The 20,536-nt window shown below is 36.8% G+C and overlaps 1 protein-coding gene across 1 annotated transcript in view; it reads right to left on the bottom strand.

Moving 5' to 3' along the window:
- ASAP1 (ArfGAP with SH3 domain, ankyrin repeat and PH domain 1) overlaps window positions 1-20,536 on the bottom strand; it is a 125,241-nt gene that overhangs the window by 9,653 nt on the left and 95,052 nt on the right. The window contains exons 21-25 of the mRNA XM_067290155.1: window positions 18,427-18,534; window positions 16,943-17,171; window positions 7,870-8,031; window positions 4,625-4,691; window positions 1,496-1,554 (exon numbers count right to left, since the gene is read on the bottom strand). Coding sequence (XP_067146256.1) covers window positions 1,496-1,554; window positions 4,625-4,691; window positions 7,870-8,031; window positions 16,943-17,171; window positions 18,427-18,534 — 625 coding nt within the window. The remainder of the gene's footprint in view (window positions 1-1,495; window positions 1,555-4,624; window positions 4,692-7,869; window positions 8,032-16,942; window positions 17,172-18,426; window positions 18,535-20,536) is intronic.

Here is a 20,536-nt window from a genome sequence, read left to right as displayed (position 1 = left end):
AGTAAAATTCTAATTGTATAATGCTATGTGACTATACAGTGAAGTCCAACTTAAAAAAACAAGCACCCTATAATAAAGGAAATGAAGGGGAAAAGAGGAAAAAAAAAAAGTTATGCACCACAAGGAAAGCAATGCACTTTGACTAAAAGGAATCATTTCATACTGTATTCAGCTTTGCTTTAATGTCATATTATACTATCCAAAAGGGTGGTCTGACATTTTACAACAAAACCAACACTTTGGATATCACCTACTACAAGAATATCTTCATGCTATTTTTTACGGTTATTCATACCAAAGAGGAAAATTTTATATGATTTCCACGAATGGAATTGCATAGCTACTATCAAACACTTTGTTTTAAAAAAAGTCTGTATATAACTGTCTCCTAGATGTATCTAATAGCAAATATACAAGCACTGATCATCCACATCAATTTAAGTCTTAAAAAAATGATATGAAAAACTGATACTGGCCCTTATCAGTGCTTTGATTGTTGACCCCACATTAATTTTCACCTAAAACCAGCTCTCATTTTAAATCAAGGAAATGCTAACTTCCTTTGCAGAGATACCTCATCATGTCAGTGCTGTCTCTTTCAAAAGATGATGTCATATCATAGCTATTACTGATAAATAAAGTTGAAACTTCACATTTGCATTTTATGTTAAAATAATTTATGGTCTGTATTTCAGTCATCTTTGGAAGTTAAGCCAGTCAGCATTACTTCCTGATTTTAAGACTCTAAAATAATCATCCACTCAGACGTTGACATATATAATGCATTTTTGATGGGATGCTGTATCAGATAGCTATGAGGTAGGTCTGCTTTGAAGTTTGCAGTGAACTGCTGCAAGGAAAACCAAAAACCTCCTTAACTCATAAGCCAGGTTTTATTTATCTTCTTTAAAGAGAGACTTGAACAAATAAATTTCGAGAAAGAGGCCCATGAAACATCAGCTTGGATCACGATCTTAGCAAGTTTGTCACTGATACACAAGCAAGTATGTAACATACTTGAATTCTTTTTCAAGTTATTAAGAACAACCCTGTTCCCCCAAGACAGGTTCTTACCGGCAACGGACACAAGCTGCATCAAGAATATTAGGAAACTGGATATAAAACATAGCTCAGAGAGGCTACCCATGGAGATATTCAAAACTTGACTGTACATGGCCTTAACAACCTGACCTAATGTCAGTCTGCCCTGCTCTGAGTGGGGGATTGGACCAAACGACCTCCTGAGGTCTCAGCCAGCTTCGATTATTTTATGATTCTATTTTCCTCCGAGGGCTAACTCCTTTTTAGTTTAATAAAAACTTCCTGATCTTCCAAAATCCTTTTCAGTTTTGCTACAATTTCATGGTTTGTGATGTTCTAGAAATAAAACTTTTGCTGAAAGGATCTATATACTTAAAACAAGTATCTACCCTTATGCACTTTTAAAAGAAAATTATCCCCCCCCCAATATATTTATTTAATTAATTATTTTTACCTTTCTGAGGTAGTTTGGGAAGAACTCTTGGACCAAGTGCAGTCTTTGCAGTTCCAGTGCTAAAAATCAACAGATATGAATTATTAGTGCTTACAATTGTTACACCTACTCTTTCCCATTTTTACTTCCCCATGGCCATAATTTAGAAAAATTCACATTTACAGTGCTTATTTTGTATAACCAACTTTTCACCTTGCCTGTGGATTAATCCTGAAACTCAAAGCACTATTAAGAACGGACCACTTTCTTCAAAGAGAGAAAAAGACATGCAAAGCCCATGCAAAGCTTTAATGCTACAGTGCAGATTTATCCTATGGACCATGGTACGTGCAAAAACATACTCTGAAAATGGATGAAACTGAAAGAGAACTCAGCTGAGAGATCCTGAACTTTTTAAGGAAACTTTGGTCTTTAAACATTAAAGTAACCATACCGAATCGCTCAGAATATAATCTGTCCTTTACGTTAGCAGCTTGAAGTTTCTAGGATTGAGCCTATGCCTTGTCACCCACTGCATGAGTATAGTATCGTATTACACACATCCTGCAACTCCATTAGAAGACAAAGCCTCTGCTACTCCAAGGAAAATACTGATTATCGTGGGCAAACAACCTACTTCATTCTGTCAAGCTGTGTTATAGCTGCACTAGCGACTTGTAATGGTAAGCAACAGCACATGCAAGATGGTTGGGAGTAATTTAATTACAGCATAAAAATCTGAGAGACAGTCACATCTTGCCAAGCGTTCCACCTATGCTTTCCTTTGTAGATTTTTTTTTTTCCCCAAATTAACACCAGGCTGGCTCAAATTTTCAAACATGGTTTCTGAGGGCAACACTTATTAAAACTTTGAACAAAATGCCAAAATCCTTTGACTGAACACATACACGAGTTACTTTTCTATAAATGGACTATGGAAGTGGGAGCCCCCCCCCCCACTTCTGTGCATGCATTTTTGTAATTTTTAGAATCATTCTTCTACTGAAGAGACTAAAACTCAGTGACGAAGTTTGTAGGAAAAACACATCTTGACAAACACCTTGAAACGTTCTGGTGAAAATGAATTTTTCTTTGGTCAATTTATGTATCCCCGACAAGTGCAATTTTATGCATTAACAACAGACACTGATATTTCCATAGTTAGCTATCAACAGCTACGTTATACTATGCCAAGGGTTGCTTGTCTCGAGGCACAGTCTAAACCGTCTTAGGTCATGAAAATCAGAAAGACTTTGAAATATCAGTTATGAATATGTATAAATGGCTGCGATTCATTACGCTTTCTGTACTGAATGAGGAAAAGGCTCCACAGGAGTTCTACCTTTTTCATTTCATTTTAAAACTAGCAACAAATTAAGAAGAATTCTGCTCTTTGAGGAAATAAGCTGCTCATTGCATAGCAAATTCTGCTAAAAATTGGAAGTATTTCACCTCGATCCAAATACAAGTTACGCCTGTTTGCTCAGGCTACCAATCTTATAAGATAATTTGCTTCCTTAACTCAATTTAATCCTAAACTACCATCTGGTTTGGCACCAGCTAAACTCTGTCATGAAAGGGGAAAATGATCTCACTGGTTGTTCTGCTTTTGTGAAGCTATAATTCAGACAAGATTTGCATTGCTGGATTCCAGCCTCCTTAAATTTATGCTAGTGGAACTGCAAGTCCTTAATGTTTCGAGGCTTTTTTAGCACAGGTGATAAAGGGATTATGAGCTCTGCTTTTTTATGAGATATTTAGTTTGATTTCAAACACCTCTCTAGAAAAAGTTACAAAGAAGAAAACAAACTGATTTAAGGCATAAAAAAAAAATCAGTTTCACCTCAAAATAATTAACTCAAAACAATAAGGAAAAAAGAGACAAATGAGTCAGGGACTTGCTAGAATATGTTCAACAGAGCAGAAAGTTTTCTGCTTCATCAGCAACTCTGGTTCTGGTATTATTTATCCCTGAATGTTTTACTTTGAAATGAGTATGAATAAACACTTTCAGCTTAATTTTCTAGATTTGCTTTAAAGACAAAATATATCTTAACGCAAAACTGAAAGAACAGCCAAACTCAGTCTTGCTTCGATAAATAATTACCTACGCCCTTCCAGTCTACTGACATCAAGTACAAGTCTCACACCTTTACCCTCACGTTATGAATATCAAGTATGGCGTCAGCTCCTTATGCTGCAGACCAGCACTTTTTTCCTCTGAATACCATATACCACCTAGAAGGATTCATCATATAAAGCAAGTCAGCTCTGCTACCAAGAACAAATCCACTGCCTGTCCTGATAAAGCAGATCAGAGACACCAGGGAATGTCCAGCAACTCTATCTACAAGTCTACTGTGATTTGTTTGACATTACGTCTGTCTCTGGTCATGGCCTGATCACATACACTTGTGGTCAGGCAAGGACTCCCTCATGCTGCCCGAGGCGCACGTTGAGTAGAACTGCCATACATTGTACGTAAGGACTTTGGAATCACAACACAGATAAAGGAAGAGCAAACACCGAGTGACAGGAGTAGGTGGCAATCCCTTCTTCTCCAGCTATTGAAGACGACGCATGTAACGCACTGACCTGGTGGCCTATGAGCAGTTTGTGTTACTACAAACTGTGCATCAGCACATACGCCTAGCAGACTCAAACATTTCAGCTGAAAGACTGAGACAGGTCCTCTCTCTCAGCGAGTTACTTCTATGCCAACCTATACCAAGAGTGACACCATGAAGTGTTTTGTTTTTCTACAGCAACAGGCATGATATCTCAACAGCATGAAGCAGATAAAATGAAATGTCAGGAAACATGAAGATAAATTTTGTCCTTCTAGACTGCAGTTTAAGGCAACATACTCTAGCCCAGATGGCACTTTTGTATGAGCAATAGATAGATACTGGTACAAGTGGTTTTGTCCATCCCATTCAACGGATAAACTGTGTCTGGATAGTTATGAACAAAGCATAGGAAGCTCAGTGAAGCTAAAGTATGTGTGTGGTCGTAAGACATGCAAAACACTAACGAAGTACCATGGCCGGGGTTCTACCTCGTATAAAAGGTTAATTTTTCTCATTTACAAATTAGATGTATTTAGATAAATTTTCATCTTCAACCTTATAGATACAGATTTGATTTTACCTTGACTGCTGAGACATCCCCTCAAACTTGTTTGCAGCCTTAGTTGAAGGTGGGCCCAAATCATTACCTGAGGTGAAAAAACAAATTTTAAAAATCAACATTAAGATAACTGAAACATATCAATAGAGGGTGTAATTTAAAACAAAGTCATAGCCTTCCAAGTATCCTCTACAGAACATGTCTAAATATTTTAAAGACCATCCTTTATTAATAACTTCGTAAACTGAGAAAGCTACAGGGACCATAACAATAATCTAAACTGACCTGTCATAGAACACACTTTAGAAACAAATCACTTGAAGCTGACATCTGCTGGCAAGGAAAAAAACTGAATTATGTTGCTGAGTTACTACTGTATATAATTTTTTTTTCCTCAATACAGTGTTTCAGTTTCTCTGAAACAGAAGGAGTTACTGCAAACCAATATCCAAATAAATTTATGCAATGTTTAAATTTTGCTTTATAAGGCACATCTTTCTAAAACCACTTAAGTCTGATTTTACTCACAAAATACCAAATTTCTAAGGATTGGTATTTTATTCTACAGAGTCGCTACATCAGAAAAGGCTACACTTTAAGTCTATACGTTACGATAACTTGAATTAACTTCCTGATAAAGACAAGGTCCTAGATATACTCAGTTCTGTCAAGAAGTAGCAAAATCCCAAACCAAGTGCTTCTGAACTCTTTCAGTAGAAAAGATCTCCTTCATTAATCATCACCATTCCCAAGGTACAATTACAGTACTTATCTTGTTTTAGTGCCTTTATCACACCCCCTTCCCTCTTCTTAACAGCATGTCTAAACAAACTTAGAACCAGCTTCAAAAAATTGAATCTATTTCCCAGAGACAAAATTTACCAAGAAGCAAAGCACAATATTTCCTATTCAAAGGCCAGATGCATCTCCCTAGGGCATCTGAGTCTAAATGAAATAATGGTGGCAAAAATTTAACATTTTGGTAGGAATTAGCTTTTCCCCATCAGTATTATCTGTTTCAGTTTGGAAACCAACTAGTACAGGGTGTCTCTCTACTATGAGATCTACTTTGTCACACACGGGTACTCACCCAGATCTGTTTTTTGTGGGTTTTTTTGTGTTTTTTTTTTTTTTTTGGGGGGGGGGTAGTGTCAGAGAAGGAGCAATAAAAATATAAGAACTGTGATAATATTGCAGCCAATCCTATGTCATAATTAGATCTGAAGGTGAAATTTTCAGAAATAGTTAACGTTTCCTTAGCTCTCATAAATTTCAATTGCTGCAGAGAGGCTAATGCTGAGTCTTGTTAAAAAAATCTGTTTATATTAAAAATGAAAAAGTAACAAGCTTTAAAACAAGAACAAACACTAAATCCTTCACATATAGGTCCTATGGATAAAGCAAGGAAAAATATTTCATGGTTGTTATAGAAATACAAAATAATCTAAATGACACTTAAAACATCTTTGAATAGTAGCTTAATTTGGTAGCACATAACTTAAGGATTGTTCTGCTAGAACCCTCAATGTGCAGGTGAGAAAAATGCTGAAATGCAAAATAGCAGGAAAAATGACAACACAGAGAGGAGCTTCTGAAAGGTAAAGTGGTGAACTTCTCACAAAATTCTTAAGCAAAGATCACAGCAAAGGCAGATAGAAAAAACTCCCTCTTTAAAGAACTTCTCTATACTCAAATCTTAAAATCCAAAGCAATTTTTGTACAGTTCTGATTTAAGAAAAGGGGGAGAAAAGGCCCCTCTTTCATCCACAGAAACTTACTCTGCACAGTATGGCAGATAGGAGGAAAAATAAGCAATGTTCTTTTCTCTGACCCTGCTTTGAAAAGCTATTCTACTACTTTAAAATTTTTCAACTTCAACTCCACACCTACGTCTTCTCATATTTTCCTTTTCCTTCATCTCTTAACTGGCATATTTTAAGAAAAATTGGCACTAACTTAACATCTGCTCCCATCACAATTTTCATTCTACAAATGTTAGATTCCACCAGTGTTGTATTAAACAGTATTAAAGTATATGGTATTTTAGGTGCTGATTTGGACTAAAAGATCTTCTAATTTTAAAGCCCAAGCTCCTCAAAATGTCCCCACTACCTCTGAAATAGTACAGGGCTTTTAGAACAGGCAGAATAAGCAACATATTTTCCACATCACAGACTCTGAAAAAGTAGAGAAAAGCAAAGATTGTCATTATTTTTATTCATTAAGAAAGAGGCTTCACTTTTCATTAGACTGTATGCCTTTCTTCATATTAAATCCTAGACTAAATCACATATATACTATACATGAGCATTCTAGGATTTAACCCATTTAACTCAAGTTTTTCCAGAAAAAAAATGGTGCTTTTAGGGTTGCTGGAGATTTTGTGTTCATATTAGGACACAGAAAGGATACTCGGAGATCTGAGTGGTATATGGATGACCCCCTTACATAAGTATTGGATTGCAACTCAGAAGTTAATAGGATTTAAGGAAATCCTGCCAGCTATACTAAAATTACAGAAAATTACATGGGCCTGTGATTTATAGCTACAGGGAAAAACTGACTGCACAGAGAAATCTTTATTAAAAAGAGAAGGAATCTGAGTAGACAGGAAAATACTTTCTAAAACTTTTCTCTCAGAAAGGTATCCTGTTATACAGAAACAACTTTTTTTTTTTTTTTTTAATTTCTCCTGCTGGTAGGAGGATGCAAACCTATCAGTCTTTGTATACGTACAGACAACATCACAAAACCTGAAAACATATGAAGACAACACATCTCAACCAGTTAGGTATGAACACTTTGCAGGAGAGGTTCGGCACGCAGCCCAAGGAAACGCGTTACTCTGCCATCAGGAGAGCTGCACAGGTTTATTGAGGTGCATCTGCCCCAAATCAGGGTCCATCCAGCTGAATTAGCTGGGGACAACAGTAGCAGGGTGAGGACACGGATGCAGAGCAGACGCAGTAGAGGAGGGGGACGGGCTAAAGGCAGCCTAGGAGGCTGGGGAGGCGCGAGGAGGCAAAGGAGGTTGAGCTGGGCCCCAGGGAAACCCGGAATATCACCAATTTTCCCAAGCGAGACTCGGATACAGAAGGCTGGAAGCTACAGAGACAGGAGACGCAACTGCTGATCCGTCTGAGCTGACACTGCATCGAGCTGCAACCACTGGAAAGCAAGCGCTAGGCAAAAGCAACCACAGGTTATAGATCACCCACCGTAAAGGCTTTCCCCTGCCCTTTCGCTTTGCGTTTCAGAAAACTCACCCCAAGGAATTGGGCCCTTATTCTGGGGTCCGTGAGGTAGTGGGCTTGGTGGGTCAGAGAGGGTTCGTTTGTGTCCGGGGGGTGGGGGAGGTGGCCTCTTCTTGGACAGAGTGGAGCTGCCACTAGAGGCTGGGGTGCTTAGAGGGAGGGTTGAAGGTGGGCCTGCAAAACAACAGACAGTCTTCTTACACACGCACGCGCATAAACGTCAAAGCAGCACTGAAAAATTCACAGTCGGACCACAGTAAAGTGCAGCGAAAGACTAAAACCAAAGGACAAGCCATGCCGAAACACCGTTTAGATCGAACGAGACATTCGCCACGTTTTTAACCAGTCTAACCGTGGGAATAGAAGCAACCCGACAAGCAAGTGACACACATGGATTTGTTTAAAAATACAGGATTATTAGTCACTCACTCCAGGATTTTTGATTTTAGGCATTGTAAAGACAAAATACATAAAACCTTAATATAAAGTAACATTTAACATCTGGGTTTAAGATTGATTTACACCAGAATTAAATAACTTTCTAGATACTCTATTGGGTAGTCAGGGTTTTTTGCTCCAGAGCATCCTATATTAATTCTGTTAAAACAAACAAACAAATAAATGAAATCCATCTTCAAGCTTTCTTCAAAACTTGAAAATAGGATTCTAAGCTTAATACATTTTTCTATAGTTATTTTCCACTTTTTTCTGTGGCTTAGCTATAGCAAAACACACATTCTTGGAGTATGACAAATTATTGCTTGCAGGGCGTGTAAAACAAACATCAGAAAATCCCTTTCTAAGGTTGAGATTAGACATATTATGGTAGCATTGCTTATTACAGCTTACGTAGTCAGCCCTATCCTACCCCCAAACGCCCTGTATTTCCCCTTGTGATGATATTGGCACAAACATTGTTTAACAGGATATGGGAGTAGGTTCAGATTAAAAAATAACCTAGGAGGAAGAGGAGTGTTTCCCCTCATCCACTTTACCATTCACCTTCATAAATGCTTGAATGAGCTCAAGGAAGCAAGCAGTGCAGGGCACAAAAATGTAGTGTGAAAGGAAAACTGCTTAAGCCAACTATCATTACTGCCAAAAACAGCTGAAACATTTATCTAAACTGGTTCTATGTTAGTTTAGAATAGCTTTAAATATTTTTTTCCACCTTATCAAAATAGTAATGCTTTACTCCAGTCCATGATCTTGCAGTAAGTCTTGCAGGTACGACAGCTTTGCCATCACAGAATCTGGATAAATGCAGATGTCTGACCATGTAGTTTTGAAAGCAAAAATTATTTGTAGCTGAAAGTTCAAAGTCTAACATCAAATATCTATCAGAATCTACTTACTTATTCTTGAAAACATAACTTCTTTGAACAGTATTTGAAACAAAATTTTTGTTTTGTTAGTCAGCATGTACCCTAACTTGCACACAGAACTAGAGCTGCTTCTTTAGAAAGATTTATTTTCAATCTCTATAGTAAGAGTGAAAATTACCAAAGCCTGCGTTCCTTCCCAAATCACTACATGTCATAAAAGTATTAAAATCAGTGCAGAACAATCTTTCAGCTGGTGACCTCCTCCTTTCTTCCTATCCTCCAAAACAAGATTAACAAAACTGCCCATCACGAGGTAGTGGTCCAACCTATTCTCTTCCAGATTCAAGACTGGAAGGCCTCTCACTGCACAGGCGAGTATCTTGACCACAACACCAGCAGGTATTCGGGGCCTGGCCTTTCATTAATTGCTTACTCTTGTGAATAAAATCCATCTCTATTTAATCTACTCCCAAGTTCACAAAGCCATTAACTGACAAGCAGTGAAATGTTAGTGCAAATTAATAAGACCGTTCTCCAATTTTTATCCTTTCTTATTTACATCTCTTCCTTGAGCTTCAGTTATTTAAGAAGGCAAGGTAATTTAAACCATATTTTGAAACTAGTTTCTGCCAGCAAAAACAAATAACATTTTCTCGTGCTAAATCTTGACTGAAGATCCCCTAAACTGCTGCAAGTTAGAAGTCCTCTAGTTTGCTTAAATGCTTATGAAGCAAAGGTGTTCTATAAACCATAAGTAACTCCGAGCATATCTAGGAGTGGTGGGGCGGAAAAGAAAATTAAATAACCAGTATTAACAGCAACATTATTTTTAAAGCATACAGAAAACACACATTGTATGACAGCAGAAAAATGCCGTGCTGAAATCTCCAATTGGAGGTACATATTCCCAAAATGTCTGCAAGTGGGAACTGCTAACACTTCAAAAGCTTCCGTCCTACCACCACCTAGTGTCCTGTTACGTGAACTACACTATAGCCTTATCCCAGGCTAAAAAGAAGTTGTTCCTCCCCCCCCTGCAAAATCACAAATAGTTCAAACTTCACTTAAAAGGTGAGGAAATATATTGAAATAGCATTATACACTTATTGCAAAAATACAACTTCAGAAACGAAGTGACTACAATTTGAGCTTTGTATTGCCAATAAAATGAAGAAATCTTCGCCACAAAAACAAGATTTAGTATGCGATTATATACAAATATTTTGTATTTCACACTACTAGCATGTCCATAAATATCATAGAAAAGTTTTGAAAGCTGTGATGTGATAACGTTTTTAAAGTTCATATGGTACCCAGCAATTTTAGGGAAAAGGTGTTAACAACTGCATCTTTTCAGACTTTTAGCATATGTTACTACATTAGCTTCATAGCTTGGTAAATGGAATGAATAAATATGAATTTAGGAGTCATAACATACTAATGATTAGATGGCTGGTGGGAACGCTTATAAAATAACGTATTTGCAAATAAACAGTAAACAAGGGAAAACTTCAAACCGGTTTTCAGAAAAATGTACAAAGTCACATCATGTTTTGAATAAAGCTAACATGGAAAACACTCTGGAATCTAAAACAATTTACAGAAACAGATGATGAAACAATACAAAGGTCTGATGACACATTAAGTGTGAATAAAATTGTTATCAAATACTTTGTGTGTTACATGTAACACATATATAATACACCTACATTCTCATAATACAGTTACACAATACTTTTTAACTGTTTAAGGCAAGGTAGGTATTTCTAGAGACTAATCAGAGAGCAGTTAATCTTCTAGATCAAAGATACTTTGTGATTCTAACCAGGGAGCAAATAAGCCATTTCTTCTCCACAGTCATCCTGATGATGACTTCTCACATAGTTGTGACGTTCACATTTCATGAAGAACGCTTTCTCACACAAGACAAAACAACAAAAAAACCCTAGCAGCTTGACATAGGATCTTTTTATTCTGTTCCCTTTGGGCTTTCTTCTCTTCAGTTAGCTGGGCAGTAGTTGCTTTCAGCGCAAGCTGTTCTTATCTTTTATCTCTTTTTGCTATCACGAGCCTCATGCTTTCATATGCAAATAGACTCAGACTTAATATATTAAGATAAATAACTGGAAAAGGTCTGCAATTAATAGTGCACTGCCCTTCAGCTTTTGTGGAGTTAGTATAGTATCTATTAATTTGTGTACTAGTGACAACATGCAAAGCTGTTACCATCCACTCAAGAAATGGTGTTTTTATAGTGTAAAGCCTCACATTCATATTTATATTTTACCACTTAATGAGAGGTATGGAAGAACCAGTATTCCAGTTAATGGTAGCACAGGTACTGCAAAGGAAATAAGTTTGTATTAAAAATGGTATTTTCATTAACAAATGTTGTTAACCTTTTTTTCAAGTTCTTATGAGTGACAAATTCTGCACAGATATTGCTAAAAGCCTTCTTCAGTTTGTCTTACTTTAGATATCTTTATTACTGAAAATAAGACCGTTATTAAAGAAACAATGATCACAGTCACTCTAAACAAGCAAGCTAAGAACATAAATTGATTCAAAATTAACATCTGAAGTACATTCTTTAATTAATGCTAAAAATATTTCCTGTTTAAAAAAAAGAGCCAAAACTTACATTCAGCAATTTTTGGGGTGCTGTACAAATGCAACCATATGAAAATAAATGGTTGTCAATTAGCCTCCCCTTCCTATTACAGTACTAAGAGAAAACTCACTTTATTTAACCAAAATATATAGCACATTTGTAAGCATGTTTTAAAAAATTAAGTCTATAAGCATGTGAAAGAGAGCTGCAATATTACATCCTGAGAGTACTCAAACGAAACGAGAAACTAGATGACCTGAAAGACTGAAGTAACAGAAGTGAGATGGAATACAACAGTATTATGGATAAAGTTAACTTCTAGACTAAAAGAGGATTTGTATTATAATCTGCTGCCTTATCAGTTGAGAATGGTAGTAGAGACTATCCGTATAATGACTGGTATGCCACAGTACGATGCGACCACAGAAAAATAACCAGGACCAAAGGATGTTCTGATGTAGCGTTTCCAGTAGAAGCAGGAAGGTTTCGGCGCTGCTCCTGCAAGACCCCACCTAGAACACTGCAGGCAGTTCCAGGCACCCGGGTAAACCAGAAAACTGATTTAAACAGGAAAGGTGCAGAGACGGGGCTACTAGAATGAAAGGACAACTGGGATGACAGGAGAATGAAAAGGCTATTATATCAGAAGAGGTGAAAGATGCTGGGTTTGTTTAGTTTAACAAAACAAAACCAGAGGCCTGTATGACTGCTCTCCAGGTACCGTGCTGATATAAACATCAATGAAAGAGAAAAATCATTGAAGCTAAATAATAATGTTGGTACGTGAACAAAGTAAATTTACTGGATTTCTAAGATGTCTAACCCTGTGAGCAAGGCAGCGAACTTTTAGAAGTTATTAGCAAATGCAAATTAACTAATTTGTTTAAAAAATGAGTTTGATCAGGTAAAGTAGTAGCTAATGTGAGATAGTATCTGCAAGAGCAATGGCCTGGTATTGCAAAGGAGATGTCTTCTGGTTTTATATACCTAACATCAGAGTTGTGGAAGAGTGTGTAAAATCTGCAAACTTATCTGTACTTGAGCTCCCAGGTTAACTCCATGACATAAAATTGACCCCCTGCCCCTCTGTGTTCATTCTTTTGTGATGGATATAGGCAGAACCACTGGAGATCAGCTAGCTTGCAGCTAAAATTAAGGAAAGCTGGTTTAGATTTACCTAACACTTCTACAAAACTAGGAACAGTAGTTAGCAATATTGCCCTCACTGCGGGTTTGCAGTTAAGCTTGTGCAAACTTTTATTCAAGCTATTGTGCTTAGTCATACAACTACTTCACTGCTACAACACAAGTAAGTTGAACCTGAATAAAGTCAGATAAACTACTGAAAAAAGCTGTGGTGGTTTATGAAGCTACTACATTCTGCTTTTCATTCTGCCTATTAGGATTAACAAAAACTGTAGTAGAGATGGTGGAAGGTAACATGTGCCCACAAATGACCTGTGTTAGTGCAGAATACACTGTCTTAGCCCATATTCATGATCGGTTTAGGATTACTCAGACTTTGCACAGAAACAGCCGAAGCGCAGGCACATCTGTTACGCTGCTGCTGCAGGAACCTTCACTTCCGAACTGACAGTAAATACTCAAGGAGTATCAATAACCTAAAAAAATTCACCACAGCTCTCTGCTTTCTAAATGCAAATAAAACCAGAAGTAATCTCACTCCAGCACTTTTTTTGAAATGTTAACCAACCAGTAAATCTGGACTTTCATTAACATTATGGAACGTATGATGGAACTTAAAGAATTCTCATATTTGCACATTCCAACAATTATAAATCCACCCATACAATTTTAACAATGAATCAAACTAATTCTTAGGCACCAAATCCACTAAAACCCATGGGCAAGAGGGGTGTTCATTACTTAAATTACTTTAAACTTACCTTCTCTCCCCAACACAAAGACTCGATGGCTTCCACTCCACTGTGGCATCTCAGCAAACACCATGGAACCTTGCTACCAAGGAACTTCACTGGCAAATAAAGCCAGCTTACAGAGGGCTAAAGGGAGGTGGTTTTGTTTAAATATACAACATGTTTTGGAAAAGATTTATTATCTGTATGTCCCAAAGGATATAAAACATCATGAGACTTTTAAAACCTCTGCCTCTTTCCAAAATAAGGATCCCACCAGCTATCCCCCCCTACAGACTGACTCCATGCTCTACCAGGGTCCCATGATATCTGCTGGGGCCTCACAGCAGAGCAGGGGCAAAGATCAGATTACACTTGGGGACAGAAGGTAAGTTTAAGTTTAGTTATGGACTCAATGCTCCTCTTACTCTTGCTCTTTAGGAAACTTGGTTCAGAATATAATCCTATATTTTCAGATTGCCTTACATCAAATAGCTCTCAAAAGGTACTTGTCTAACAGAAAAAGAATTTGATAAGCCACCTCATATGTTAACTTTGATATAAGGCATATGCTCTATTACTACTACTCAAGAGAGCAGACCAAACTTAAGATTTTTTTTTCCTAAAGAAGAAGAAGAAAAAAAATAATCTCAGACCGTTTCAAAATTAACATCTGTCACCAGTGTCTTATGGAAGGGGGCAGGGCTGCTTCCTGTTCTTTTAAAGATGCTTTTTTTTTTTGGGGGGGGGGGGGGGAAGAGGTGACAAGGTGTAGCACCATTTATAATAAACCATAAAAGCATCTATAGTGACAATCATAGTGACTTTCACATACTCATGACTGTTCTTAGTATTTGCCACTTTGCTCCTTGGTCCTTTTGAGTCTGTTAAACTTTTCCTGTAATCACAGACAGTATAGATCTGCATGCAATGGATGTTTCTAAAATTGATTAAATACTTGGCAATGTCATTGAACAGAAATCAACCCCAAATACAGTATCACTAGCAGACTGTAAAATTTTGGCATTTTTGAAGCAGAGAAACCTAGTCACTTAAACTTAAGTTAGTTCCATTCAACCTCTCACTCAGACTTACACTGTGACTCTGACATTTTCCACTCTGACATAGCAGTTACATTACTATTATCACTAGAAGGCAATGTTTCTCCATGTTTTGTGATAATATCTTAATTATATTGTTGCAATATAAGTAAGGATTTCTTTTGCTTAATCCTTGAAATGAAAACACAAAAGAATTTGATGCGTCATTTCTTTCAAAGTAGCTTCAGTGCTGTGTTGATTCACTCATCTGGAAAACAATTTGCAGAAACACCTAGGCAAATGCTTAACATTTCTGAAACTTGAACACGTACTTAAGAGTGAAACATACATGTAAATATTGACCTTTCTGGAGAAAGACAATTTTCTGAATAAGTCTGTATGAGAACTACAATATATAATGACAAGAAGTTATTTCCTTTTTAATCCATTGAAAACTGACAACATACTGAATAATGTACACGTGGATATGAAATACAAGCTCCTTGACCTTGTTAAGAAAACAAGCTTCATGTTTAGTTCCCAACTCTTGCAACTCTTACATGACCCTCCCCCCCCCCCCCAAAAAAAGTTATCCTAGGTTAGACTGAAGGCGTAAACCAGTATCCTGTTTCTGACAATAATTAATCAGTAGCTCATAAATAGAGCATGAGTATAAAATACGAAATAAAAGAAAGGGGGGGAGGCAGGGAAAAGGTTAGAAACTTCTAATACCAACAGGAAGGTCAACATGGCATAGTCATAATCAGTACAAATGAGTTCCCAGTGAAAGCGATATAAAAAAAACAACAAACCCTCAGATTATCAAATCTCATGTGAAAAATGTATACATCCTTGCAAAACTGCTTTTTCTCTTAATGGGCAACAAGCCGGTTTAAAAAAAAACAGAGTCCAGAGACTGTAAAGTCGCCAGTACATGACTAAGATCGAGTAGTTCTCAAGTATAGCACTGAAATCATGTAAGAGCAGACATCTGATGTCAGACTCTATTCTGTCCCCTTTTATCTTTCACATATCTTTCACATGAGAGCTTTTCTTTGAAAACAAAGTTAATTAGAAGTTGAAGAAATGAAATACAAAGTTATAGCAATGTTAACAAAAGGGAACAGAGTAGGCATAACCACTGAAGCCTTGAACTACTTTGTAGCCTTCATCACAACTGAAGGTTTCTCTAGCAAGCCTACTGTAGAAACACAATTTGGCTATTTCTAAATTAAATGAGTAAAAAGGGAAAAATTGAAGGATTTTTTTTCTAATACTAGACTTCTACAAATTATAGTAAATTTACAGGTTTTGTTCAGTATGTCCTCTAAACTTGAAGTTTATAGCCATCTAGGTTACAGAATCCTTACCCACAAAGACTGTAACAGTAAACCTCTTACGAAAATAAGTTTTCTCATTTCACACGCTACCACCAACAGTGTCACTACGATTAATCACAGAAGAAAAAGCATCTCATCCATTTGGACTGAATGTAGATGGCAAAAAAGATCCAGCTGTGGCATAAGCCTTCCATAAGGACAATGCTACAAGAGCAAAATGGTTGTTTCACTCGAGACCAGGTGCCTTTTAACATAGCTCTTCAGTCCATGACTTGTTAACCGTTCGGCAATTGGCCTGGCACTTCCTCTGCAGTTCTTTATACCTTGCTCCCACCACCTTCCCTCAAAGTGGAAGGGGCGTCTGGATGCACCGAGAGGGAAGGGAACTTTAATACCAACATGCTTAGCTCTTCACAGGTCATTCTGGTATTCTTCTTTTTCCACACAGTCCGACCGCAAGGAGGAGGAGTCTTCTTGCACCTCCTTTCCTTCAAAGCTTTGTTTCTTTGTGCTCTCTGCCAGACACTACACAGTACATCATCCTACAGCACTACCCACCAGTGACTTCCTTTTTTTTTTTTTTTTTTAAACACTTGATTTACATATGCTTCTGTAAAATATGAACAGAATATCTACAGAAAATGAATCAACTTTTATTTAGCAGAGTTTGTTGCTATTTTTTTTAAATCCATTCATGAACATTTATGAATATGAATCCACTGCAAAGTTTTTCTTTTTTGACTTTTGAGAACACGCATTGAACCATATTAAAACATTAACATGATGAGAAAAAAAGCACATTATACCCTGAAAAGTATAATGTATTTGGTTTAAGAAAGGACAACTGTGGAAAAAACACTGCTTTGCAAGAGTAAATCAAGGACAGACTTACCTTTGCCAGCATTTCTAGGAGGGAGAGGAGGCGCGTCTGCAGTTGGAGAGGTTGGTGAATCTGTGCTTGTAGAAGCAAAAATCTGGTTGGTGAAAGCTCCATAGGAGAGTCTTTGCTTGTCTCTAGGAGTGCTAAATCCAGGAAGAGTCATTTTGTCTTGGGGAGAAATACTAGAAGAGTGACAAAAACTTTGGGGTCTTGGAGATCTTTCTTTTTTTATAGGACTAGGCTGTGAATAGAATGAAAAATATATTATAGAGTTGTCTACATGTTAAATATAATTAACATGTTTGGGAAAGAATGTAATAGAACATATTCTAGTGGATGAGAGCATAACTTTTTTCTTTACTGGATAAATAAGTTCATATTCTTCTCTTTCTCAGACATCCAACCTGCAAGATGCTGTACCATCAACAAATCAACACGCACACAAAGTTAGATTTATCCTTAAAGCAGTAGATACATGCTAATAATATGCTAAATAACGTACTAAAAAAGACTAGTAATTTTTTTTTTTTTTAGAATGTAAGAGTAACCTTCAGTTCAAACAGCACTTTAATCAGTTATCCTCAAAGATCAAATATACAACCCCGTTGATACACATTAAAAATGAACGAACTACTTCTTGGACCCATTGGGTTTATTTGCTTACTGAACTAGCAATACGTTCAGTGGCACAGCTGTTCTTTTAAAGGGACATAATTATTTTTGCAGAAATTTTTGCACAGCAGTCATTAATAGCTGTACAGGCTTCTGACTGCACAGGCAGTCATTAATGTATATAGTGCTCCACGATCTGCTTCATCGCAGCCCTGGTTCAGGCAGGCTTACTATAGCATTAGTCGTTCTCATGCAGCTCCTGGCAGAGATATTTATTTTGCTCAGTACTGTGCTTAAAGATATGCAGATTATTGGGTGCCTGAATTATCCAGTCTCAAGCGTTATAGCAAGTGAAAAGGTGATCATATTTCTTTCTACAGCACACACATAAAGTAGGAAAGGCGTATCCCCACTTCATTACAGGAACTGAGCAGAGTAATTAACTGACTTGCTAAAGGAGGACACTGACCCTAACTTTTCCGTGTGTTAGGGCGGTAATTATCCCATGACTTCAAGTCTGGTCTTTTCCTTACTCCTTCTTTACCAGGAATAAACTGCACAGCTCAGTTTTTGAAAAATACACAGAGTTACTGATTCAACAACTAGCTTTTAATTAAATTTGTGGAAGAACTATGGATGAAAGCTGTGGATTTCTTCCAGCTAGAAATTTACAACCCAAAATTGGTAGTCTAAAATAACTAGGTTGACAAAGAATATTTAAAAAGCACTTTGGCAATCTTTAATAAAGGCTTTAAAACCAGCATTTTTTCCAAAGTCTGCTAGAAAAAAGCAAGCTAAAAGGGGTCTCAATAATTTCTGTTCATTTCCATAGAACAGAAACTCTAACAGCTTTGCACAAAGTCATACCAGTAATTCACGCTTACCTTATCGTCTAAGTCATCATCACTTTCATCAATTTCTTCCTGACGAAGATTCCACTCGTACTCCACGTGCACATGAGGATTTAGCTTTCCTGCCTTCGCTTGAGAAAGCTGAAAAAAATAACAACTCTTACTAAAAGTACTTTCCGCTCCTTCAGTAACCATGCATTTAATTTTGTAATAGCAAGCAATGAACAGAAATGTTTATAGTTTTAAAACTTGACCAGATCTTTAAACACTTTCAGGGACAGACAAACCTTCTTTTTCTTAGTTTAAGATTTCATTTGGGATATATAAAAATAAAGGCCAAAAAGGAAGATTTTCTGCACAGAATTAAGAAAATACTTAGGCTTTTTTTTTTCTTTTTTCTGTAAGTACTGAATTATCCAAATGGGTAGATTTTTAATGTTCATTTCATCATAGAATTATTGCAAAATCCATTTTTTTTTAAAATTTTGGGATATACAACTGCTACCCCCCAAAATCACTATCCTTGTGTTGCAGTCACAATAAAGGAACTGATCCTTTATTTAAATATTTGAGTGTTTTTCTCCCTCCCTATCACTGGATCAGGCTAATATGATGCACAGAATTCCTCCAAATTGCCGATCTGCATAATGTAGTCACATTCTTTAAAAAAAACAACAAACCTACTACTTCTGCAACCATCAGCAAAAAGAGAAAACTGCAGTTCACTAATTCTTGGAAGTAACAAGTTCTCCATTTCAATACTCAGAACTCCCATCATTCTTTATTCCTTCACATCTTTTAAAATATAGTCTCCTTGGTAATAGTTGATTCAGGAGTAACCAGTTGCAACCAGACAAGATCATCCCGAAACAAGATTTGGAAGAGATAAGAAAATATTTTCAACCTGCTGTACAAGTATTAATGCACTAATATAGTTGAAATTGAATGTAATTAAACAGTTAAGGCTCCAAGTTATAAAACAGAAATCAGCTCAGTACATCTATTACACTGCAAGCATTTAGATATTTATTTTCTACATTTTTGTGTCCATGATAAACCATATGTCTGCTCATATTTCTTTTAGTCTTAGCTTCATCTCATTGCCACTTTTAAGAAAAATACAGAAATAGTTTTCCTCTTCAAAAAATGAAAAAAATAGAAAAAGGCATAAACCACTCCATTATAGTTAACTGAAAATCCGAGAGAGAGGTATTCACAGAATTTCAGTTTCAGTAACTGAAATGATTAACTGCCAGAGAAGCTCACTGACAACATCCAAGCTTTTTTGGTTTGTTCTTAAACATAATCAACTGGTCCATACTAATGGCAGGCATTACTTAATAAAGTATATACTGCAATGAAAAAAGTAATCCATTCCAGTTGTGTGTTGTATAGTAGCTGTTCTTCAGCTGATAGAGTACTCAAAACCCTGGAAAAAGTACTAGCACTGCAGACATGGAAGTAATGAAATCAGTGAGAGTACAACCTTATCAACCATAGCATGACGTTGACTTGCATCCCCAGAAATAAGGAAACTAATTCTAAATTTTGAAGGAAAATCTCTCTTGATAGTGCAATATTTAATTATTACATGTCAAGAACTTTTAGTTGCTAAATAAAAGATATTAAAATTACCAGCTGCAGAGAAAGAGTACATTTCCTTCTCCTTGTATTGTCAAAAGGAGGGGAGAAAAGTTCTGAGAAACAGAATCAAGATGCAAGCGAGTACTGTTTTGTAGATCCTTCTGAGTTTGTCCTGTACGTGAAACTGTACAGCTTAAGCTTTTTTAATTCCTTAATGTTACTTGCCTACTAAATGCATGTTGGTCAGGCATCTTAAAGGGCTGAGGACAAACAAGCTTGTTGCTCTAATGCAGAATCCTTATTCTTGGATTACTACTTCAGTGAAATACCCGGGAAAATCCCTTAGCTCTGATACCTTTATTTCTTAAACTCCAGTAAGTATCTGCCTCTTGACACCACTCATACATTCTGGAAATTCCAGAAAATTTTGCCCTGACCACAATCAATAGAGAGAAAAACTCCCAAAGATAGTAGTGTTTAACCTTTTTGCTACCCTAGCTTCTAGACATTACACTTCAGTTTGTTCACTGTACTTTTGCTTTTTTCTTCTTCAAGGAGG

This window comes from Apteryx mantelli, chromosome 2 (assembly GCF_036417845.1).
Source record: "Apteryx mantelli isolate bAptMan1 chromosome 2, bAptMan1.hap1, whole genome shotgun sequence".
In the NCBI taxonomy this organism is placed as follows: domain Eukaryota; kingdom Metazoa; phylum Chordata; class Aves; order Apterygiformes; family Apterygidae; genus Apteryx; species Apteryx mantelli.
This window is presented reverse-complemented; position numbering and strand designations above follow the sequence as displayed.